Genomic DNA, 17443 nt, shown 5'->3' with positions numbered 1-17443 from the left:
CCCGCGCCGAGCCTGAACACGGCTCCCGGTGCTCCCCATCACAGAATGGAGCACAGGGAAGAGCAGAACTCCCCGGTGCTCCCCACTCCGTGCTGGGATAGGCAGCGGGAGGACACGGTGCTCCCCAGTGCTCCCCAGTGCTCCTGTCTCCAGCCCGGATGGGGGGACAGCAGGAGGGACACAGTGCTCTCCAATGCTCCCCATTCCTGCCCGTGAGGGACACGACTCCCCAGGACTTCCCTCTCCATCCTGGGATGGGGCAGCAGGAGGGATCCAGTGCTCCCCGGTGCTTCCCGTTCCAGTGTGGGATGGGGCACACAGGGCTCTCCACTGTATCCTAGGACAGACACCTGGAGGGCCCAGTGCTCTTTGGATCTCCACATTCCAGCCTGGGATGGGGCAACCGGAGAGACACAGCTCTCCAGTGCCCTGCTCTGTTCCGGATGGGGCACGGGGAGAGACCAGGACACCAGGGCCCTACTGCTCCATGGGACACTGGAAGAGCCTGGTTCTCCCCTCTCTGTCTTGGGATGGGGCACCAGGAGGGACACAACTCCCCAGTGCTCCTTGTTCTGGCATGACAGGGGGCACCAGGAGGACCTGGTGCTTCCCAGTGCTCTCCGCTCCATCCTGGGACTGCTATGGGGAGGGACACAGGCCCCCAGTACTCTGTTGCTTGTCCCAGGTCTGGCCCTGGACATTCTGGGTGTCCCTGTGCGGGGCTGTCACAGGAGGAGCAGTGGGAGCTGGGCACAACCAGGGCAGGAACCTCCCAACAGTCCCAGCGGGTGTTAAACAGGAGCCAGGCAGAGGGAGATGGTGTCTGCAGACCTTCAGAAGAGTCTGCATTGCTTTTTCCTTGCTTACCCTGGATCTTGAAAGCGGGAATATTTTGACTTCCTTGGCAGACACCCATTTTTTCTGCATTAGTTAGGAGTAGAAAATACCTCCAGGAGTAGCAAATCGCTCTTGGCACATCCCCTCTGCCCCTTGCAGAGGGCTTCAAGCAGCTCCAGGAGCCTCTGAGATAGCACTACTGAGGTCTCAACCCCTCTGGAAAGCACGGGATTTATAAGAATTCAGTAACATTATTGGCAGGCTGGGAAGGGGATGGAGAGAGGCTCTGGGTGCCTGGGGCAGAGGGGCTGCAGCATACGCTGCTCAGCACAGCCCTTCCCGGCCAGGGGCTGCAGCCAGCCCTGAGCATCAGCCTCACGCTGAGGAGAAAAATGCTCCCTCCCACGCAGCAGCAGCTGTGGAATTTCTTGAGGTTGCAGCAGAGGAAACCCTGAAGGTTATTTCTTTACCAAACAGACGGTTTACATATTCCTGATTTTCTCTTCGCTGAAATGTCCAGGGTTTAAATGACACTTTGCAGTGTGGTGCTGCTCACTGTGGTAAGCACTCCTACAGCATCCCAAGGATGCTCCCCTGTGATCCCAACCCCTGCCCAGCCCCTCTCTGGCTGCCAGTGCCTCTTGGTTTGGGAACAGCAGGGGGAAAATATGGTCCTTTGGTCCTCAAGCACCCAGTGCCTCTTGGTTTGGGAACAGCAGGGGGAATATGGTCCTTTGGTCCTCAAGCAGAGACAGGGCTCACTCCCCCTGTGCCACCTCCCCTGGGAGCACTCACTTTATTTTCCATCCAGGCAGCTGCAAACAGCAATTTGTCCAGCTTTTTTTCATTCCCAAGAGCTGCTTTTGATAATTCCAGCCTCTAAGGGCCCATTCCCATCTGAACCAGCAGTGGGAACACTAAGCACTGCTCTCAGTGCAGCAGAACAGCACTGTTTGTGCTGTTCCCTTTCATTTCTCAGCTCTGTGCCCCGAGGCAGGGATGCTGAGAAGCATGGCCTGGATGCACGGAAGCCATCCAGATGGTTCCAATGCCTTTCCCTGTCCTGCTGCTGGGATGGAGAAAGGCCCATGGTCCTTGGATCCAGGTCACAGCACTTTGACTTCACCTCCTTTGGGGAAACAGCCTCACCCTGTGAGGGCAGCGAGGACGATGCTCAGGGACCCGCAGCAGAGAGCACGTTCCACAGCCACCACTTCTGCCTGGCTGTGGGACCCCCTGCCTCCCCTTCTTCAGCAACTGATATTCCTGTGACAACTTATGTGCAATGGACACCCCAGGCAAGTGTTGCAGGTGGTGTCTTCTAATGGAAACAGGGAGTCCAAAGTGCCCTTAAGACCCTGGTCCCAAATTGGGAGGCTGACCCTGAGCAGGGGGTCCATCAGGAGGGGACAAGTAGGGCTGACACGCTGCTGGAGTACCGGGGGCTTGGCTCCAGGTTTAATCAGAGACAGAAATCATTTGCTGGCTCCTCTGCACAGCTGGGCCTGGCAAGAGCTGTGGCCTGAGAAACTGGGACATGCCAGGGCGTTCTCAGAGATCTCAGTGGCTCCCAAGCAGAGGTCCAGCTGTTCTGGGGTTTTCCCACAGGCTTGGCTCCCCCAGGCTCCTCCACTTCGTTGTAGCCCTTTCCTGTCCCAGGGCACACGGTGAGCACCGGGAGCCCGCCCAGCACCAGGAGTGGTCCCAGCTCGGTTTGACCCTCCCAAGATACCACGAGCGTAATTGCCGTGCCGTGGAGCTGCGGGACAGGCGGTGGGATGGGAGGGCAGAGGGAGGAGGCTCCGGCCGGGGCTGGCACGCAGGAGTGAGCCGCAGCTTCCAGGCATGCCAGCGGCGTTCGTCAGGGCTCCTGTGAAAGCGAGCAGGCGGGGGAGGAGTTGGTTGAAAAAATTGCTATTCACAGAAATAGAAACTTCCCGCAGAAACACGCGTGCGTCGGTGACAAAAGCCCAGCTGGGAATTTCTCCTGGCAGCAGGAGCAGTGGGAGGGAAAGGGGCTGGGGAGTGCAGGAGGCTGAGGTGCAGGACTGGGGGTGCTGCCAGGGCCCTGACCTCGGCCCTGGGGGAAATTCCTGCATTTTAGCTGGAAAAAGCATCTCTTCACTCCATCATCCTCCAAACGGTCCCCAGGAGCAGGACCTGGCAGTGTGGCAGCGATGGGCTCCGTGGCCCCCACTCTGAGCCATCTCCTCCAGCAGAGCTTCCTCAGTGGCTGTTGGGATGCTGCAGGGGGTGGGCAGGCCCTGGCACAGGGTGCCCAGAGAAGCTGGGGCTGCCCCTGGATCCCTGGATCCAGGTTGGACAGGGTTTGGAGCAACCTGGGATAGTGGAAGGTGTCCCTGCCCATGGCAGGGGTGGGATGAGCTGAGCTTTAAGGCTCCTTTCAACCCAAGCCATCCTGGGATTCTGGGATTCCACGCTTCCCCAGATGATTTTCATGGCAGGTTTAAGCCATCCTGGCATTTTCTCTGCCTAATCTCTCCAGCCCCCTGAACCCTGTCGTTAAGCAGCTATTATTAGTCCCATTTCTTGGCATAGCCAGGAGCTGTGTCAGAGCCCACCAGTCTATTTATAGAGTGCTGTGAGCTGGTTTGTTACTTGTGTTAATTGAATTAATCCTTTCTGAAGAAAAGACTTGAAGAGCTCAAGTGCAGGCCCTGGGACAACATTCCCAAACCATGGGGATCCAGGTAGCATCTCAGGCCGCTGGATACCCCGACAATCCTTGGTCCTCAGCACCAGGGAAGGGCTGCTCTGCTCAGTGTCCCCAGGAATTCATGGAAGGGAATGGCACCAACCCTGCCCTGCAGGACTGAGCCTCGTAAAATCCTGCAAGGGATGGAAGGGAAATAGCTTTTATTATCTAGATAGATTTTAGTCTATATATTAACAGATTTAGGTATGCAATATGTACTTAACAGATGGATTCATCCTTCGCTGTGCAGGAAATGCAGCAAAAAAGTGTGTCTGACTTTAGAATCGCTGGGATCTCTAAGTCCTTTAACTTGAGAGTGTTTCTGTCTGCTTTGGGACATAATTAGTCCCTACAAAGTTTCTTCCATCTCATGCAGGCTCTTCTCTTACAGATCCTTGTAAGATAACCACAGTCAGCTGGGCTCTCACGGTGGGAAAATGCTTTTGCCACTGCGTGGCAGCTCATATGTTATCAGGGCAGGATCATTTTATCAAGGAACAAGAGACTGGATGGGAAAAAGCAGCACCCAGAAGCTAAAATAATTTTGGAAAGGCAAAAGTTGTCGCACATTAAAGCCCAGTATTCACTGCCTGCTGCAGCTTTGGCTCTCCATGCTCTAAGACCAAGGGGCATCAGTAGCAGGGGTGTCAATGGACATAAATTAATAATAAAATCGGCACATGAGCTGCAGACTGTAAAATCCACTGTCATGTTTGCAGTTCAACTGGGCCATGTTTTGGTTAAGTTGCAGCTTGCAAATGAAAATGCTGTTTCCTTCCTGCCTGGAACTGGGAATAAGCATCTCTTGGACTGCAGAGTTGGTGGGATACACTGCCCATGATTCTGGATTCTACAGCTCTCCTGGGGTTTTTATAACTCAACAAGTAGAACTTTGATAAATGTCACTTCTCTCTGCTGCTGTCACCTCTGTCTGCTGGCCTATCAACGTGGCACCACCAAGGTTGTGGACACCCCATCCCCAGGAGTGTCCAAGGCCAGCTTGGATGGGGCTTGGAGCAGCCTGGTCTGGTGGAAGGTGTCCCTGCCCATGGCAGGGGGGGTTGGAACTGGGTGAATTTTAAGGTCCCTTCCAACCAAACCATTCTATGATTTATGATTCCAAGCAGTTGTCTGGAGCACAAGGAGACCTTGATGGATGTGATTTCGTTCCCTGACTCAGAGGATGTTGCAGGAAGAGCTGCGTGTCCCAAGCACGGCACAGAGACACAGGAGGGATGGAAGAGCCTCATATCCCAGGAAAAGTCTGTCTGAGCCCTGAGGGATGTGTTCCCACTTCCAGCTGGAAAGCCACCTTCAGTATCAGGTTTTTAAGTGCATCCTTCCGTGGGCCTTCACCTTCCCTGCAAGAGGCACATCCCTGCGGGGCGCTCCTGGCAGGTGCTTGGCTGACAGCCCCATGCTGCCAGGGACCTGCTCCTTCCCAGCAGCGGCCCGAGGGCCATCTCCGGGCGAGTGTCAGCGCCGCTCCCTGGGAACAGCTGCAGGATCTCTCGCTGTCAGCAGATGCCAGCAAAGAGCAGCTCTGCAGCCACCGGCGCTGCCGGGGGCTGGGGGTGCCCGGGGACCCCCACCCTGGGCGCTGGGGCACCTTCTGTCCCACCGCCCCGTCCGGCTGGGCGCTGCCTGGGGCGGGACAAAGCCTTGCGGGGATTCGGAGGGGCTTTGCCACCAGCTGAGAACCCCCACGCTCAGCTCACAAATTGGAGCATCTGCGGCTGCTGCAGAACCGGCGGCACCAACCAGAGCAGCGGGACGGGATGAGCCTCCGGCTCAAATCACCAGGCACGGCTTCGTGCCACACGGGGGACAGGGGACACGCTGCCGCTGCCCGCTCAGCCTGCTGGTTATGAGAGTCACAGAGTGGTTTGGGTTGGGAGGGATCTTAAAAACCATCTAGTCCAACTCCGCTGCCCTAGGCAGGGACACCTCTGCTAAACCAGGTTGCTGGAAGCCCCATCCAACCTGGCCTTGATGTCTCAACTCTGGGGCATCCACATCTTCCCTAGGAAACCCCGTCCTGTGTGCCAGGTGGTAAAGATATTCCCTCTTTATCTGAGCTAAGAGGGCACTGCGGAGGGATCCTCCCCTCTTCTCACTGCTCAGTTATTCCGGGCTCTGCGCTGCCCTAACGCCGGTTTTTGGGGGGCGGTGTCCAAGAGGATCCTCCACATGCCCTGACTTTCTGCTCAGCACGCTGGGCACAACCCCCCCACTCCCCTTAACCCACCCTCCCCTTCCTCACCCAATTCCTCTCCTAAGGACTTGGGAGGCACCTCCTGCTGCCTCCCATCTTGGCAGGCGTGTGTGACACCCCTGCTCCACACCAAGAGCTATTTTTACCCTTAATGCATTCATGCTCCCCCGGCTCAGCCTCGTGCACTCCCCGTGCCCAGCACTGTCCCCAGCTCCTGGCCGGATCCCTGCTGCAGCTGTGTCCTCAAGCACCCCGCAGCCGGGGGGGATGCAGGAGGAGCCCATCCACAGCCCCATAAAAAGCCCTTTTTTCCAGCCAGACAAGTAGCTGGAACTTGTTTTATAGGAGGGTGTATACATACACATGTGGTTCCTGCTATTTCCCCATCGTCTTTTCAGGTCTCTCGAGTGAGCTCAGGGCTGCCCAGGAGAGCATTGCTGGCAGCTTTGCCAGATCTTTTTGATGGTCAGGGAAGGCTGTTGGACCTGGAAAAGCCTCAGTTCCTTGGATTCAGGTGCCAGGAAAGGTCTGTGATCACTCCCCATCCTCTCCCATGCTGCTGGACCCCGTGTGCCTTGAGGGAGCCCAGCACAGTCCCAAGCCCTGGGGTGCTACTGGCCACAGGACACATGCTGCCCATTTCAGTGCTGCTTTGAAGGGCTCCCTAAACCATCAGGGCAGCAGCCTGAACCCACAAGGCCCCAGGAAGGCTGAGCAGGGGGATCCATCCTGCTGTATTCCAGGGTGGGTGCTCCAGGCACGATCCTTGGGGGACTTGTGCAGGGGCTGGAGGGGCTGCAGAAAGGGAATGAGGGGCACCACCACTGCTGTGAGCTCCCCATCCAGCTCATGGCATCTCCAAAGGAGCCCCCCAGAATGATGGGGATGGCACAGGGATGGCAGCAGTGGCCCCGTGACCATCCCCCACTGCCTCGGGCTGGCCCCTGCTCACCTCTGCTACAGCCCTTTGCTCCTCTCCAAAGGGAGGTTTTAATTTACCCTCTTGGCTGGCGAAACCCTATCCTGAGCAATTCCCCAGCCGTTCCTCCGAATTGCAGTAACTACCTCATTACTTTGATATTAATAGAATTCATATGGCCTGGAGAAGATAATTGAAATTAGCCCCGCGGCGAGGGGGAGCCGAGGGGCAGGCGATGCTGAGCTGGGCGAGGGGCTGAGCTGTGCCAGGGGGTGAGCCCTGACCCCCGGCTGGACCTGGCCTCCAGAGTGGGTCCTGGGGCCAGCAGTGCCCACAGGGATGAAGCACTGCCTGCGGGTTGTCCAGTTGTGCAAGATTGGGAAGCAGCGTGGACACCCACCCTGGTGTCTGTCAGACGAGGAGGATGCCCAGCCAGTCCCTGCCCCAGCTCTCAAGCCACTGACCCTCTCATTGTCCCCTGTCCCATCCCCTGCTCCAGGCCAGGGCATGCAGCAACCCCCATCGGCATCTCCTGCCATGGGGCCATTCCCATTCTTTCTGGGAGAAAAAAAGGTCCATTATCTGCAAAAGCACAAAGGCAGATGGCGAATGGCTGTCACCGGCAATGCCACTGCCCAGCAGGACCACGACGGAGCCATCCCGCCACCCCTCCGGCCCCGGGTCCCTCCGGCTCCCACCCCACCTGCTCCCCGTCAGATGGGAGGTGACCCCCACAAAGGCCTGGGCCGCGTCTGCCACCCTTGGGCTTTGCCCTGACACGTGTCACCTTAACCTCTTCCTTGGGGCCAGCTGCTGCCAGGGGACCCTGCTTTGTGGCTCCGGCGAGCGGCAGACGAGTCTCCCCATCTGGCCGGCGAGGCCTCGTCTGTTGGAGACCCCCTGCCCCGGCTCATAACGGCGTTAACCTCCCCTGCCCCGCTTCCACCCCCTCAACTGTCACCAAGCGCCCCAGGTCCCCAGGCTGGGGACAGACTGCATCCTACAGGGGCTTACAACATCCCTCACCCACCCCTGGCACTTCATGAGGACCCGGGATCCCTGCCTGCAGCTCTGACCCTGCCTGAAGGTATGCCAGGCATCCCTTCCTGCACCTCCAGCCTCCTCTGTCTGCACAGATCAGGCAGGACAAGGCAGGATGAGGAATTTGCCTCCAGGGCCTTAAAAAATTCCCCAATACCTGTGACTGCAGGTGGGGTGAGTCCAGCCCTGGCTCCCGCAGGGCTGGGGCTCAGCACCAGCCCAGGGGCTCCATCCCAACCCCCTGCCACTGAGCCACATCCCTTTGCCCCTTGTTTGGTCCAGCACTGAGCTCCCATGGGAACTGGGGGATGCTGTGGTGCCCTGGGGTGCCCGGCAAGCAGGGGACCATGGGGGGTGGGCTGTGAGGAGCAGCAGGGTCAGGCCCTGGAGCACGTTAGGTGAAGGAACAGGAGAGTGACAGGATTAACCAGGTGAAGGAGCCGAGGCAGAGGCTGGCATTCCCTGGCTGCCTGGTCAGCGGAGTCCCCGAGCCAGGACAAGGAGAGGTGAGACTCCACCACCGCCCCTCCCTCCCCAGCCATCCATCCCCGAGGAGGCCTTATCTGCTGCTAATGCTTCGCAGCAGCCTCCCTCCCCAAAGCTTGTGGGCTTGGCAAGATGCTCCGAGACTGCATTTGCTCCAAATGGATTGTATCAGGGGGAGAACAAAGCACTGGAGAGTCTTCAAAGCGGAGCTGTGATCGCAGCCCACAGCAGAGGCGGGGGGTCCCCTCTGGTGACACCTCACAGGGGACACTCTCGGGTCCAGGCTCGGCCTCAAAACCCAGCAGGTAGTGGCTGGTGCCCCTCAGCTCCCTGTCCCAGCCCTGGCTCTGCCATTCCACAGTGGTGTCCGGGCAGGAGCCATTCAACAAGTGCTGGCCAGAAGACAACAGCTCCATTTTCACCAAAAAATGTTCTGCTGCAAAATCTGGCCTCGCTCCAGCTGCAAATGAAAAAATTAGGTTGTTTTTTGGGGTTTTTTTCCTGCTGCAGAGGTTCTTGGAAAGCTGGTGTGGGGCAGGCACTGGAGCAAACACTGACCTTGGCATCATGCCCTTGCCCACTTGTCTCCCCATCCCCGGTGCAGGAAGCTCCATGCAGAGCAGCTGGCAGAGCGGAGTTTTTCTCTAACACCCTCAAGAGCTTGGGGAAAAAAAGGGAAATATTCTCTCCTCTGTGGATCTGAGCATAAACTACAATCACAGCGTCAGGAGGGGTGATAATGTGGAGCTTCCCCTGCCCAGCCTGTGCTCTGAGCCCTTCAGAAAGATGGATGCAGGTGATGCCAGGACTGACCCAGAGCACAAACCAAGGTGTGCTCCGTGCTCATGGTGAGGTTTTCTCAAGGAAGCACTGGCACACAGGGATCCATGCCTGTCAGGAAGGGCTAGAGCAGAAGAAGGAACCAAGGAATAAGACCAGAAAGTCATGTTGGCTTGGCTTCCGCTCAGATCCTCAGAAAAGATGGTGTCAGCAGTGAGTCAGATCCAGGAGGTATGTGAAATCATAAGTGAAGAATGCTGAGGAAACAGCAAAATCCCACAGAAAAAAAAATAATTGTTGGGGAAAAATACCCTGAACAACCTTCAAACAAAAGCCAGTGTGGATCCTGAAGCCTCGGTGCTGGGCAGTGTCATGAAAGAGAAGGAGTTCAGCAACTGGACGCACTTCAGGGAGCAAAGGGAAAACTGCAGGATTGCATCAGGGATGGGGAAAAAGGAAAACCAACCCTGGAGCGGTGGCTCTCTGCTGCAGGACGGCCACAGGGCACCACATGGCCCTGCAGCATCTGGCCCCACAGCAGTGGAATGGAGGGACACACAGGAGATCCCAGAGGCTCCCCCAGGGCATTCCCACCCATGGGAAGTGTCACAGGCACAAGGACTCCTCTGGACAAGTGTCTGAGAATCTGGGGGAACAATAGAGCTGCCCAAGGCCGGGGTCTGTAAGTGCATGGCTCACGCACTGTCACATCGTGAGGGACAGAATCATCTGGGGCACTTCAGTTTTAGGGGCTGAGCCAGGAGGCTCTGACATCCCCACAGACACATCAGGAGAGGTGCAGACAAGTGAGGAGCCTCCTGCAGAAGGCATGGGGTGGTTCACTGTGAGCCAGAGAGGAAAGATGGGGAGAAATTGAGGAAAATGTCCCAAATTCAGAAGCTCAAAAGAAAGGGAGGTCTGTGTGTCCTGTGGGGAGATGCTGAGAGGGGAAGAAGAGCTGGATGGTGGGAGCAGTGCTGGGTGGTGGGATTGGGGAGAGGGGTCCTGCCCATCGCTGCTGGGGATCACAACCAACCCCAGCCTTCCAGCCCTCCTGGAAAGGCCCAGACACCTGGCCAGGGAGGGGAGCTGGGGTCAAAGGGTGGGATGTTGTACAGTCCTGGTGCAAACGCAGGAAGACGACAGAGCCAAACTCCAAGCAGCAGAGAAACGGCAGGAGAGTGAATTTTGACTGGGTGTCCATGTAAACAGGGCTGTGAAACCTTCCCCTGCACACTGGAGAGAGCCAGAGGGGAGAGAAAAGCCAGATGGAAACTCACCATAAACCCAGCCCATGTGGGTACCACAGGTACCAGCAGGGCTTCAGGCTTCTGCCCCATCACAGCATCACCACGAGCTACAGCAGGTGAGATCAGATCACAGCTGGGGGTGGGAATACATCCATGGAGACACAGCCTCCCCTGCCCTTCAGGAGAACACCCCGTGCCTGGCAGTATCCCCACGGGAGTGCGAGCTGGGCACCAAACCACGGCTGCAGAATCCAGGTGGGAACAGGGGAGCCCAACAAGTGTGAAACAGCACCACAAAAATGTTATTTTGTTATCATAGGTCAATCAAACAATCCAGCTGGTTCAGTGTACCCTTCAAAGCGTGTGCACTGGAGCAGACAAAAATGGTGGTGCTAAGGAAGAGCTGTGTCAAAGGAGCTCCCAGCCCAAGGGCAAGCACAGGTAGGAGCACCGTAACCTGCACTTCCCATGGGTGAAGGCACTGCACTGGTGATCCTGCACAGTGACAGCTGTCATTGAAGGGATGCTGCTCTGATGCCATGAAGATTTTTCGCCTTTTCTTTTATATCCCCGTTATACCTTTTTACAACTTCTGTATTCTCAGTGCTTTTTGCCTACATTCTTGGACTTGTTTGTCAAGCTGAGAGACTGAACATTTTAGAAGCTTTGTAACTGGGGATCAGTGTGCCCCAGACCCCAAGGTGCTCTCCAGAACACATTCTGTAAACCAAGATAGAACCATCCAGGGGAAGGTTCCTTGGGGAGGGGGGCTCACTCAAGCCTCTCATTGGGGAATCTTTGATAGATCTGCTAATTAGTAACACCTATAATGTTAGATCTTTGGGGGTGTGCATTGCGGGGTGCATTTCGGTGCAGTCAACCTGGATGTGTGCACCTAAGGATCCTTAAAATAAATACCACGGTAAACTCCCTTTTCCCCTTCTAACAGTGTTTGACTCTTGATTTTAAGACCAAGAAAAGGCATCAGCTCCAGAGGGCTGACACATTCCCAGCGCTTCCCTCTGGAGGTGGACACCGGCCACAGCTCTGGGAAGGAGCAAAGCCCCTGGCAGAGCTGAGCTAAGCTTTGGCTTGGTGCTGGATCCTCTCTGGGCTCCCAAGAGCTAAAAGCAATGAGGAAGTGCCCGCAGGGACTGTGGGACAGGGAGGCAGTGGACATCCTCCTCCAGTAGCTGGAGCCCCGGTGTCGCCATCTGTGCGGCTGCAGATTTCCCCCCCAAACTGTCCCAGCCCCACAGAGCTCTTTGCCCTTGACAGGGAGGATGAACAAAGAGGTTTTACATAATCCCACATGATCTGCATAATGCACGGCCCCAAAACCTGCTGCTCTCACCCGCCATGGTGCAAGGAGCCACTGGATGTTCCTCCCTCTTCTCAGCCTGATTCCTCTTCCCTGGCCATGCATCACTTTCCAGGAGTGAAATCCTGTGTTGAGCAGCTCTGCCAGGCCCCCAGGTGGGGGTACCCACAGCTCAGCATGTTTGGGGTGCCGCTGGAGGCACCCACATTCCCACAGGAGGCTTTTGCTCCAGCTGTGAACACCACACAGTCAGCTGGGGAGAGAAAAAACACCAAAGTGCGTGGAGACATTTTCACAGGGACACTTTGAGGGTGCCACGTTGCCCGTGGCTCATCCTGAAAGGTCTCCACCTCCACTCCCACCATCACCTCTATCCCACCCCCAGGAAAGGAAAATCCTGCTGGAGCTCAGGTGCTGAGCTTTAGCTGGAGCCGAGCATTTCAGAGCCACAAAATTCTGCTGCCTCGAGCCAAGGAAAGAAACCATCCCTGGGTGATTGCTGATTTTGCTTAAAAATATAAAAGCAAAGCAAAAATTAAGGCCCAGTCGTCCCTGCAGCCAGTGGCTGTGCTGCAGTGCCTGGCTGTGTTTGCAGGGCTGGGAATGGCATATCCAGCACAGCCCTTTCCCTCAGTGCCATCCACAATGACACTGTGACACATACACCGTGCAGTGGTGCCACACGGAAGTGGCCAGGCACAAAATCACCAGAAATCACCCCAAAGGAAGAGTCCATCCAGTTGGGAATCACTTTGGGATGCTCCCAAGCTCCTGCTCACCACAGGATGGGCACGAGCAGAGCCGGCAGCATCTCAGCATCCCCAACCGACTCCAATGACACCACCCGTAGGCTCCAAAATGTTGGGGAAAAAACAAATATAGCTCAAAGGAGACTCAGAGATCGAAGGGAAATGGCCATTAGCAGCCCTCCATCTGCAGTAAAGAGCCAGCCATGTCCGGCACTCCAGATCTAATGGGTTTTTAATATTCTCGTGGCACGCACTGGGGTGTAGATGGGAAGAAACACTTGGAGGTCTTGCATGAGCACCAGTACTCGGGGGGCTGCTCACAGAGTTCAGGCTCTTCCTTTCCCTGCCAGCTGCCTCGGAGATGTAGATGTTTCAATTATTCTGTCAAGCTGCATATTCCAAATTGAGGCCAGAGAAGTGTCTCTGTCTTATATAGAAAGAAAGGAAAAAATATATCCCTAAAAGGAAAAGAAATGAACTCAGAAATTAATAAGGCTGATTGACAATGCTGCTTTGGAAACTCTGGTACCATATGGCATCCTTGAATGGCTGCAGTGCTGTTAGGATGGAGCTGACCAGCTGGAGAGTTACTGTGGGTTGTTTGTAATTGTAATAATGGATATCAGATGGCTGGTGTGGAGCAGTTTATAAATGAGAACAGACAATGAGCCGCACTGTTTGTCAGGAAATCATTGCTGATATGGGCTTTGTGCTACCCACCACTCCCGGGTGGAGCTGGCTGCTCCCAGGGCACCCTGTGCTGCCCTTGGGTCCGGCTCTGGCCGGGAAAGGCACGATCCCAGGGCAGGTACTGCATCAGTGATCCAGGAGGGTGGTCCAGCCAGGAGAACTTCCAAAAAATCCCCCTTCACCTTCCTGGTGCTATGGGCAGAGCCCCAGATGGCATTGGGGCTGATGTCCTTCTGCAAAAGATGTGGGATACAGCCAAGGGGCCTTCCCTGAGGAAGCCAAAGCAAACGGGGACCTGTCTGGGATCCACCGGAGCCTCTGGAGCCAGTCAGGATCACAGGGCTGCTGGGATACTGACATTTCCAGACTGGTTTTTGTGCTGAACAGCCGGAAAAATCATGACATTTCAGAATTTGCCAGTTAATGGATTTTTTTTTTTTTTAAGTCAGTAACAGTGAAATTCATTATTTCGATTTCTGCTGATCTCCAACTCCACAGTTTAGCACATAAAGAGAAGCCTGAGTTTGGAACAAAAATGTCACACACTTGTTCACTCCTCTTTTCCAAAACGAACTTCCAACCAAATTAACACAGGACATTGCCCAGCTGGAACGTCCCCTGTGCTCCAGCTGAAGCCACCCCGTGCCAGTGGCCCGGCAGCCTGGGGCAGTGAGCCTCAGCCCAGAGGACCTGGGGCAGGAGACGGCTGGGAGGGAGAGAAGTTAGCTATTGCAACTCTTGTTAATTCCTTAGTGGTCCTGGATTATTTTTTACCCTAAAACCTATTTAAAAAGAAGTGATAACCCAACTGCGTTGTGCATGTTCCCTCATCACCTGAAGCCCTTTGGCAGTGCCAGGTGACGTTGCAAGGCAGGATGGGCACACCCACGTGTCCTTTTGCACTCAAACCCAAACACAGCTGGGCGCTCCAGCAGGTCTTATTTCGGGATCATCAGCCCCTGGGCAGGGATGGAAGGAGACCTGGCACTGCTGAGCCTCCTCCGTGCCCACCTTCAGGCCGATGGCATCTCTGGTGTGGGGGCCAGGGCGCGGCGGGGCTCCGGCCAGCCCGCAGCAGGCAGAGCTTTCTAGGAAAGCCATCTCCGTGGGAAGGAGGCCAGGACTGGAGCTGCGGCCACGGCACGTGCCAAGTGCCGGGCAGAGCATCCTCGAGCTGCCATGCCCCTCTGCAGGGCCTCTCCGCAGCCTGGAAATGCTCCCACCTCTCCTTCTGGCTGCACGGAGAGACTGTGGATACTGCGGGGTGGTCTGGGAACCCCCCACGCTGGACAGGAGCTGCCCTGTGCCCTCCTGTGTCGAGGGGCACAGGGGAGGGTGGGCAGAGGTGCTGGAAGTGCAAGGGAACGGCCTGGGGGGATCATATCCAACTCATCACCCTCAGCAAAACCCTTCCCTCAGCTCCATCATTTTCAGCTCTCGCTACCTGTAACAGAATTTCTGCTCTCTGGTTTGGTTTGGATAAGAAATTAAACTTCTCATATATATATATATATATTCTACATAAATTATGTATTCATATTTAAATGTTTTATATTCTTATATATAAAGATTTCTTTTATACTATTCTTCTGTAGTATAGAAATATTCCTTGGAAATGCCAGTTTGTACAAATCCTCACACAAAACCCATGGTGAAGCTGGAAGCAGGCAGGGCAAAGTGACTGAAGTCCATGGTTGAAATCAGCAGGCAGGAAACCTTCCTCTAATCCATCACCCCTAACCAAGCTCTATGGTTAATTCCCTGAAGAATTATGGAGTCCTGCTCCCTCCCAGTTCTGAAAACATCCCTGTTTATTCTGGGGCATGGCTCTTCCTCTAAACTCCAGTATTTCTTTTTTCAGTTCAGAGAGGATTATTTGAATCTGCTTACTGGCAGCCTTGATTTTTAGGCTTTCATGTAAAATGCAACTCACCCATTCATTTTAATAGCAGAGATTCCAGGTCCGTCTTATATAAATCAGCCACCACTTAGGGAAAATTGGCATCCCATTACCATGCACCAAACATCGTAATTAAGTTTTAATTTATTTGTAAGGGGATGCTGAGGTGTGGTGCAGACACGAGAGTGTTTTGGACACCCCCTCTGGAACTGGACCTGGGAAGCAGGAGGGCTGATGGCATTCCCAGACCCATCCGTGGTGTCCTGTCCCCATGTCCCCACAGACCTCGCAGCGACCCGATCACATCCTCCCAGTCTTAGCCTGAAGTTGTCACTCAGTAGGAAAACTCCCCCTCTTTCTCCAGCCCAACTTTGGCTGACCTCATCAGCAAACTGAACTAATTGTAGCAAGGGAAGTGGGGGAACAGCCCAGTGGCCCTTCCTGACGGGGTGGCGGCTGTCACAGCGTGTTGGTGGCCCCGGTCCCCAGCACTGAGCCTCAGGTCCCCGTGTGACTTCGGCGGGGCAGATGAATTTCTTACCGCTCACTATCACCTTTTAAATCACCGTGACTGCAAGCCCAGACAAACGCTGTCAGCAGCTGAAATGCAAAGAGCATTAGATTTCAAAAGAAAGAGGGGTTCGACGCGAATCCGTACACAAACACACTCGTTTTTCCGGCGCAGCCACTCTGGAAACGCTGAGCACCCCAGGCTGGGTGCAGCCCTTCCCTGGCGCCCGAGCATCCTACACTTCATGTGGTTTCGTGAGCTCAGCTTGCCTTGCCATCACTTTTGGGGTGTCATCAGTTTGATCAGTCCCCATCACCCCGCGCAGGGGCCCCATCGCAGCCAGGCTGGCGTCGTTGTTGGGTTTTGTTCTACAGGGGTAATAGAGCCTCTCCACATCCTCCCGCCCAGCTCGGCTCCCACCCACGCACTGCCGGTGTTAAGGGGTTTTGTTTGCCGTGCCTGGCAGGTAACGGCCCCCAAAAGCGGTGTCACTTTGTCACCCCAAGCCGGCAGCTGCACAGCGGGTGAGGGGCAGGCGGCAGCAGGGTCAATGTTCGTGGGATCTGTGTGCTCCTGGAGGGATGGATGTGGGATTCCCAGCTCTGCTCCGAGCCCTGGTGGATCCCTGGCCCATCAGCATCCCATGACCCCTTTCTTCCCTTCCATGGGAGATTGAAAAATCACCAAGAATCTGCTGGAGGGAGTTGAAAATCCAAAGTAGGAGCCAGCTGAGCACTAGGACAGGCACATGGTGGCTGTGAGCATGGGCCCTGCACAGCCACAGCAGCCCGAAATCCTCTGGAAAAAGTGCACCCAGAGCCAGAGGCAGGATCGTGAGGGGATCAGCACCACAGCCAAGAGGGAAGAGCCATCCCGAGCTGGGAGGACGAGGATGGAAGCACAGTGCCAGAGATGAAGGTGCGTTAGGAGCAGAGGGCTGAAATAAAAGCCGGCAGGGGGTGATGGTAGAAGTGGTGAGCTGCAAAACGCACCAAAAATTCCTTCTGCTTCTGACATCTGCAAAAAATATTAAAACCCAAATCAGGCTCCTATCCCAGCCTCTACTCATTTGCTATTTACTGCCAAACACCTCCACCGTGGCAGCTGACTTTTGCTTTGTGTCTGTGCCCGCACACATCCCATTGCCGGAAAATGATGTTTTAAAACAACAGAGCAAACCCCAAAAAGTGCTGGGTGCTCACATGAGGATGAGGATGGCCACAATGGAGGAGCAGCAGCAACCAGGGTGTGTGAGCGACACCCCCAAGCCTGGCTGTGCTCTGACAGGGGTTGTGATTTGCAGAACGATCACTCCTTAGGGAAATGATGGGATTTACGCCACAGGTGCAGGTCTGGCTGGAAGTGGATCCAGGCTCGTGGTGATGGTGCCACCCAAGGAGCCACCACGGGACAGCCCTTCTGCCTCCCCAGGGTCCCTCTGGACAAGGGACTGCTCTGAGCATCCCCAAATCCTTCATCCCCAGCCCATCTGCCGCTCAAATGCCGCTCCCTGGCTGCGATGTCGGGGTGGCTCCCACTCCTCATTAGAGGTCGCAGCCCCCGAGCAAAGATTAATCTGGCACTTGTGTGAATTTATCTGCTTGAAAAGAGAGGGACCGGCTCTGACCTCACAGTCTGGAGACTGGTGGGGAGTTTACTGTCCCCTGAGCTGTCAAGCCAATTCCCTGCAGTACCAAGCTGTTGTTCTTGGCATCTGCTAGGCAGAAAGGCTGTGAAACACCCCAAATATCTGTTTGTTTTAAAAGGTAAATATTAATTTCAGGATGCTGTTTACATAAGCAGACTCTTGGAGCTTGAGCTCACTGCCTTTTGCTGGTGTCACATGGCATTAGTGTGTATTTAACATTTATTTAACTCTCCTTGGCCCTGCTTGTGCCAGATGGCAGGCAGCCTGCACGGCCAGGCTGGGCTCAGCTCTGGGCTGCTCCGAGTGTGACAAGGGGCTGGGTTGAGGCTGCAAAGTTAAAAGTTTGAGCACTTTTATGGCTGCAGGTTCCTGAATGATAC

The 17443-nt window shown here is 55.3% G+C and overlaps 1 protein-coding gene across 1 annotated transcript in view; it reads right to left on the bottom strand.

Annotated features, from left to right (window-relative positions):
• The window catches only part of SNTA1 (syntrophin alpha 1), a 26172-nt gene extending 14567 nt beyond the window's left edge, over positions 1–11605 (bottom strand). The window contains 1 exon segment of the mRNA XM_017735125.1: positions 11599–11605. Within this exon segment, the coding sequence (XP_017590614.1) occupies positions 11599–11605 (7 nt within the window).
• Positions 11606–17443: the final 5838 nt, after the last annotated feature.

The sequence above is a fragment of the Corvus brachyrhynchos genome, unplaced genomic scaffold (assembly GCF_000691975.1).
Source record: "Corvus brachyrhynchos isolate BGI_N302 unplaced genomic scaffold, ASM69197v1 scaffold125, whole genome shotgun sequence".
NCBI lineage: Eukaryota > Metazoa > Chordata > Aves > Passeriformes > Corvidae > Corvus > Corvus brachyrhynchos.
The sequence above is the reverse complement of the archived record's forward strand: the minus strand, read 5'-3'. Positions and strand labels throughout refer to the sequence as shown.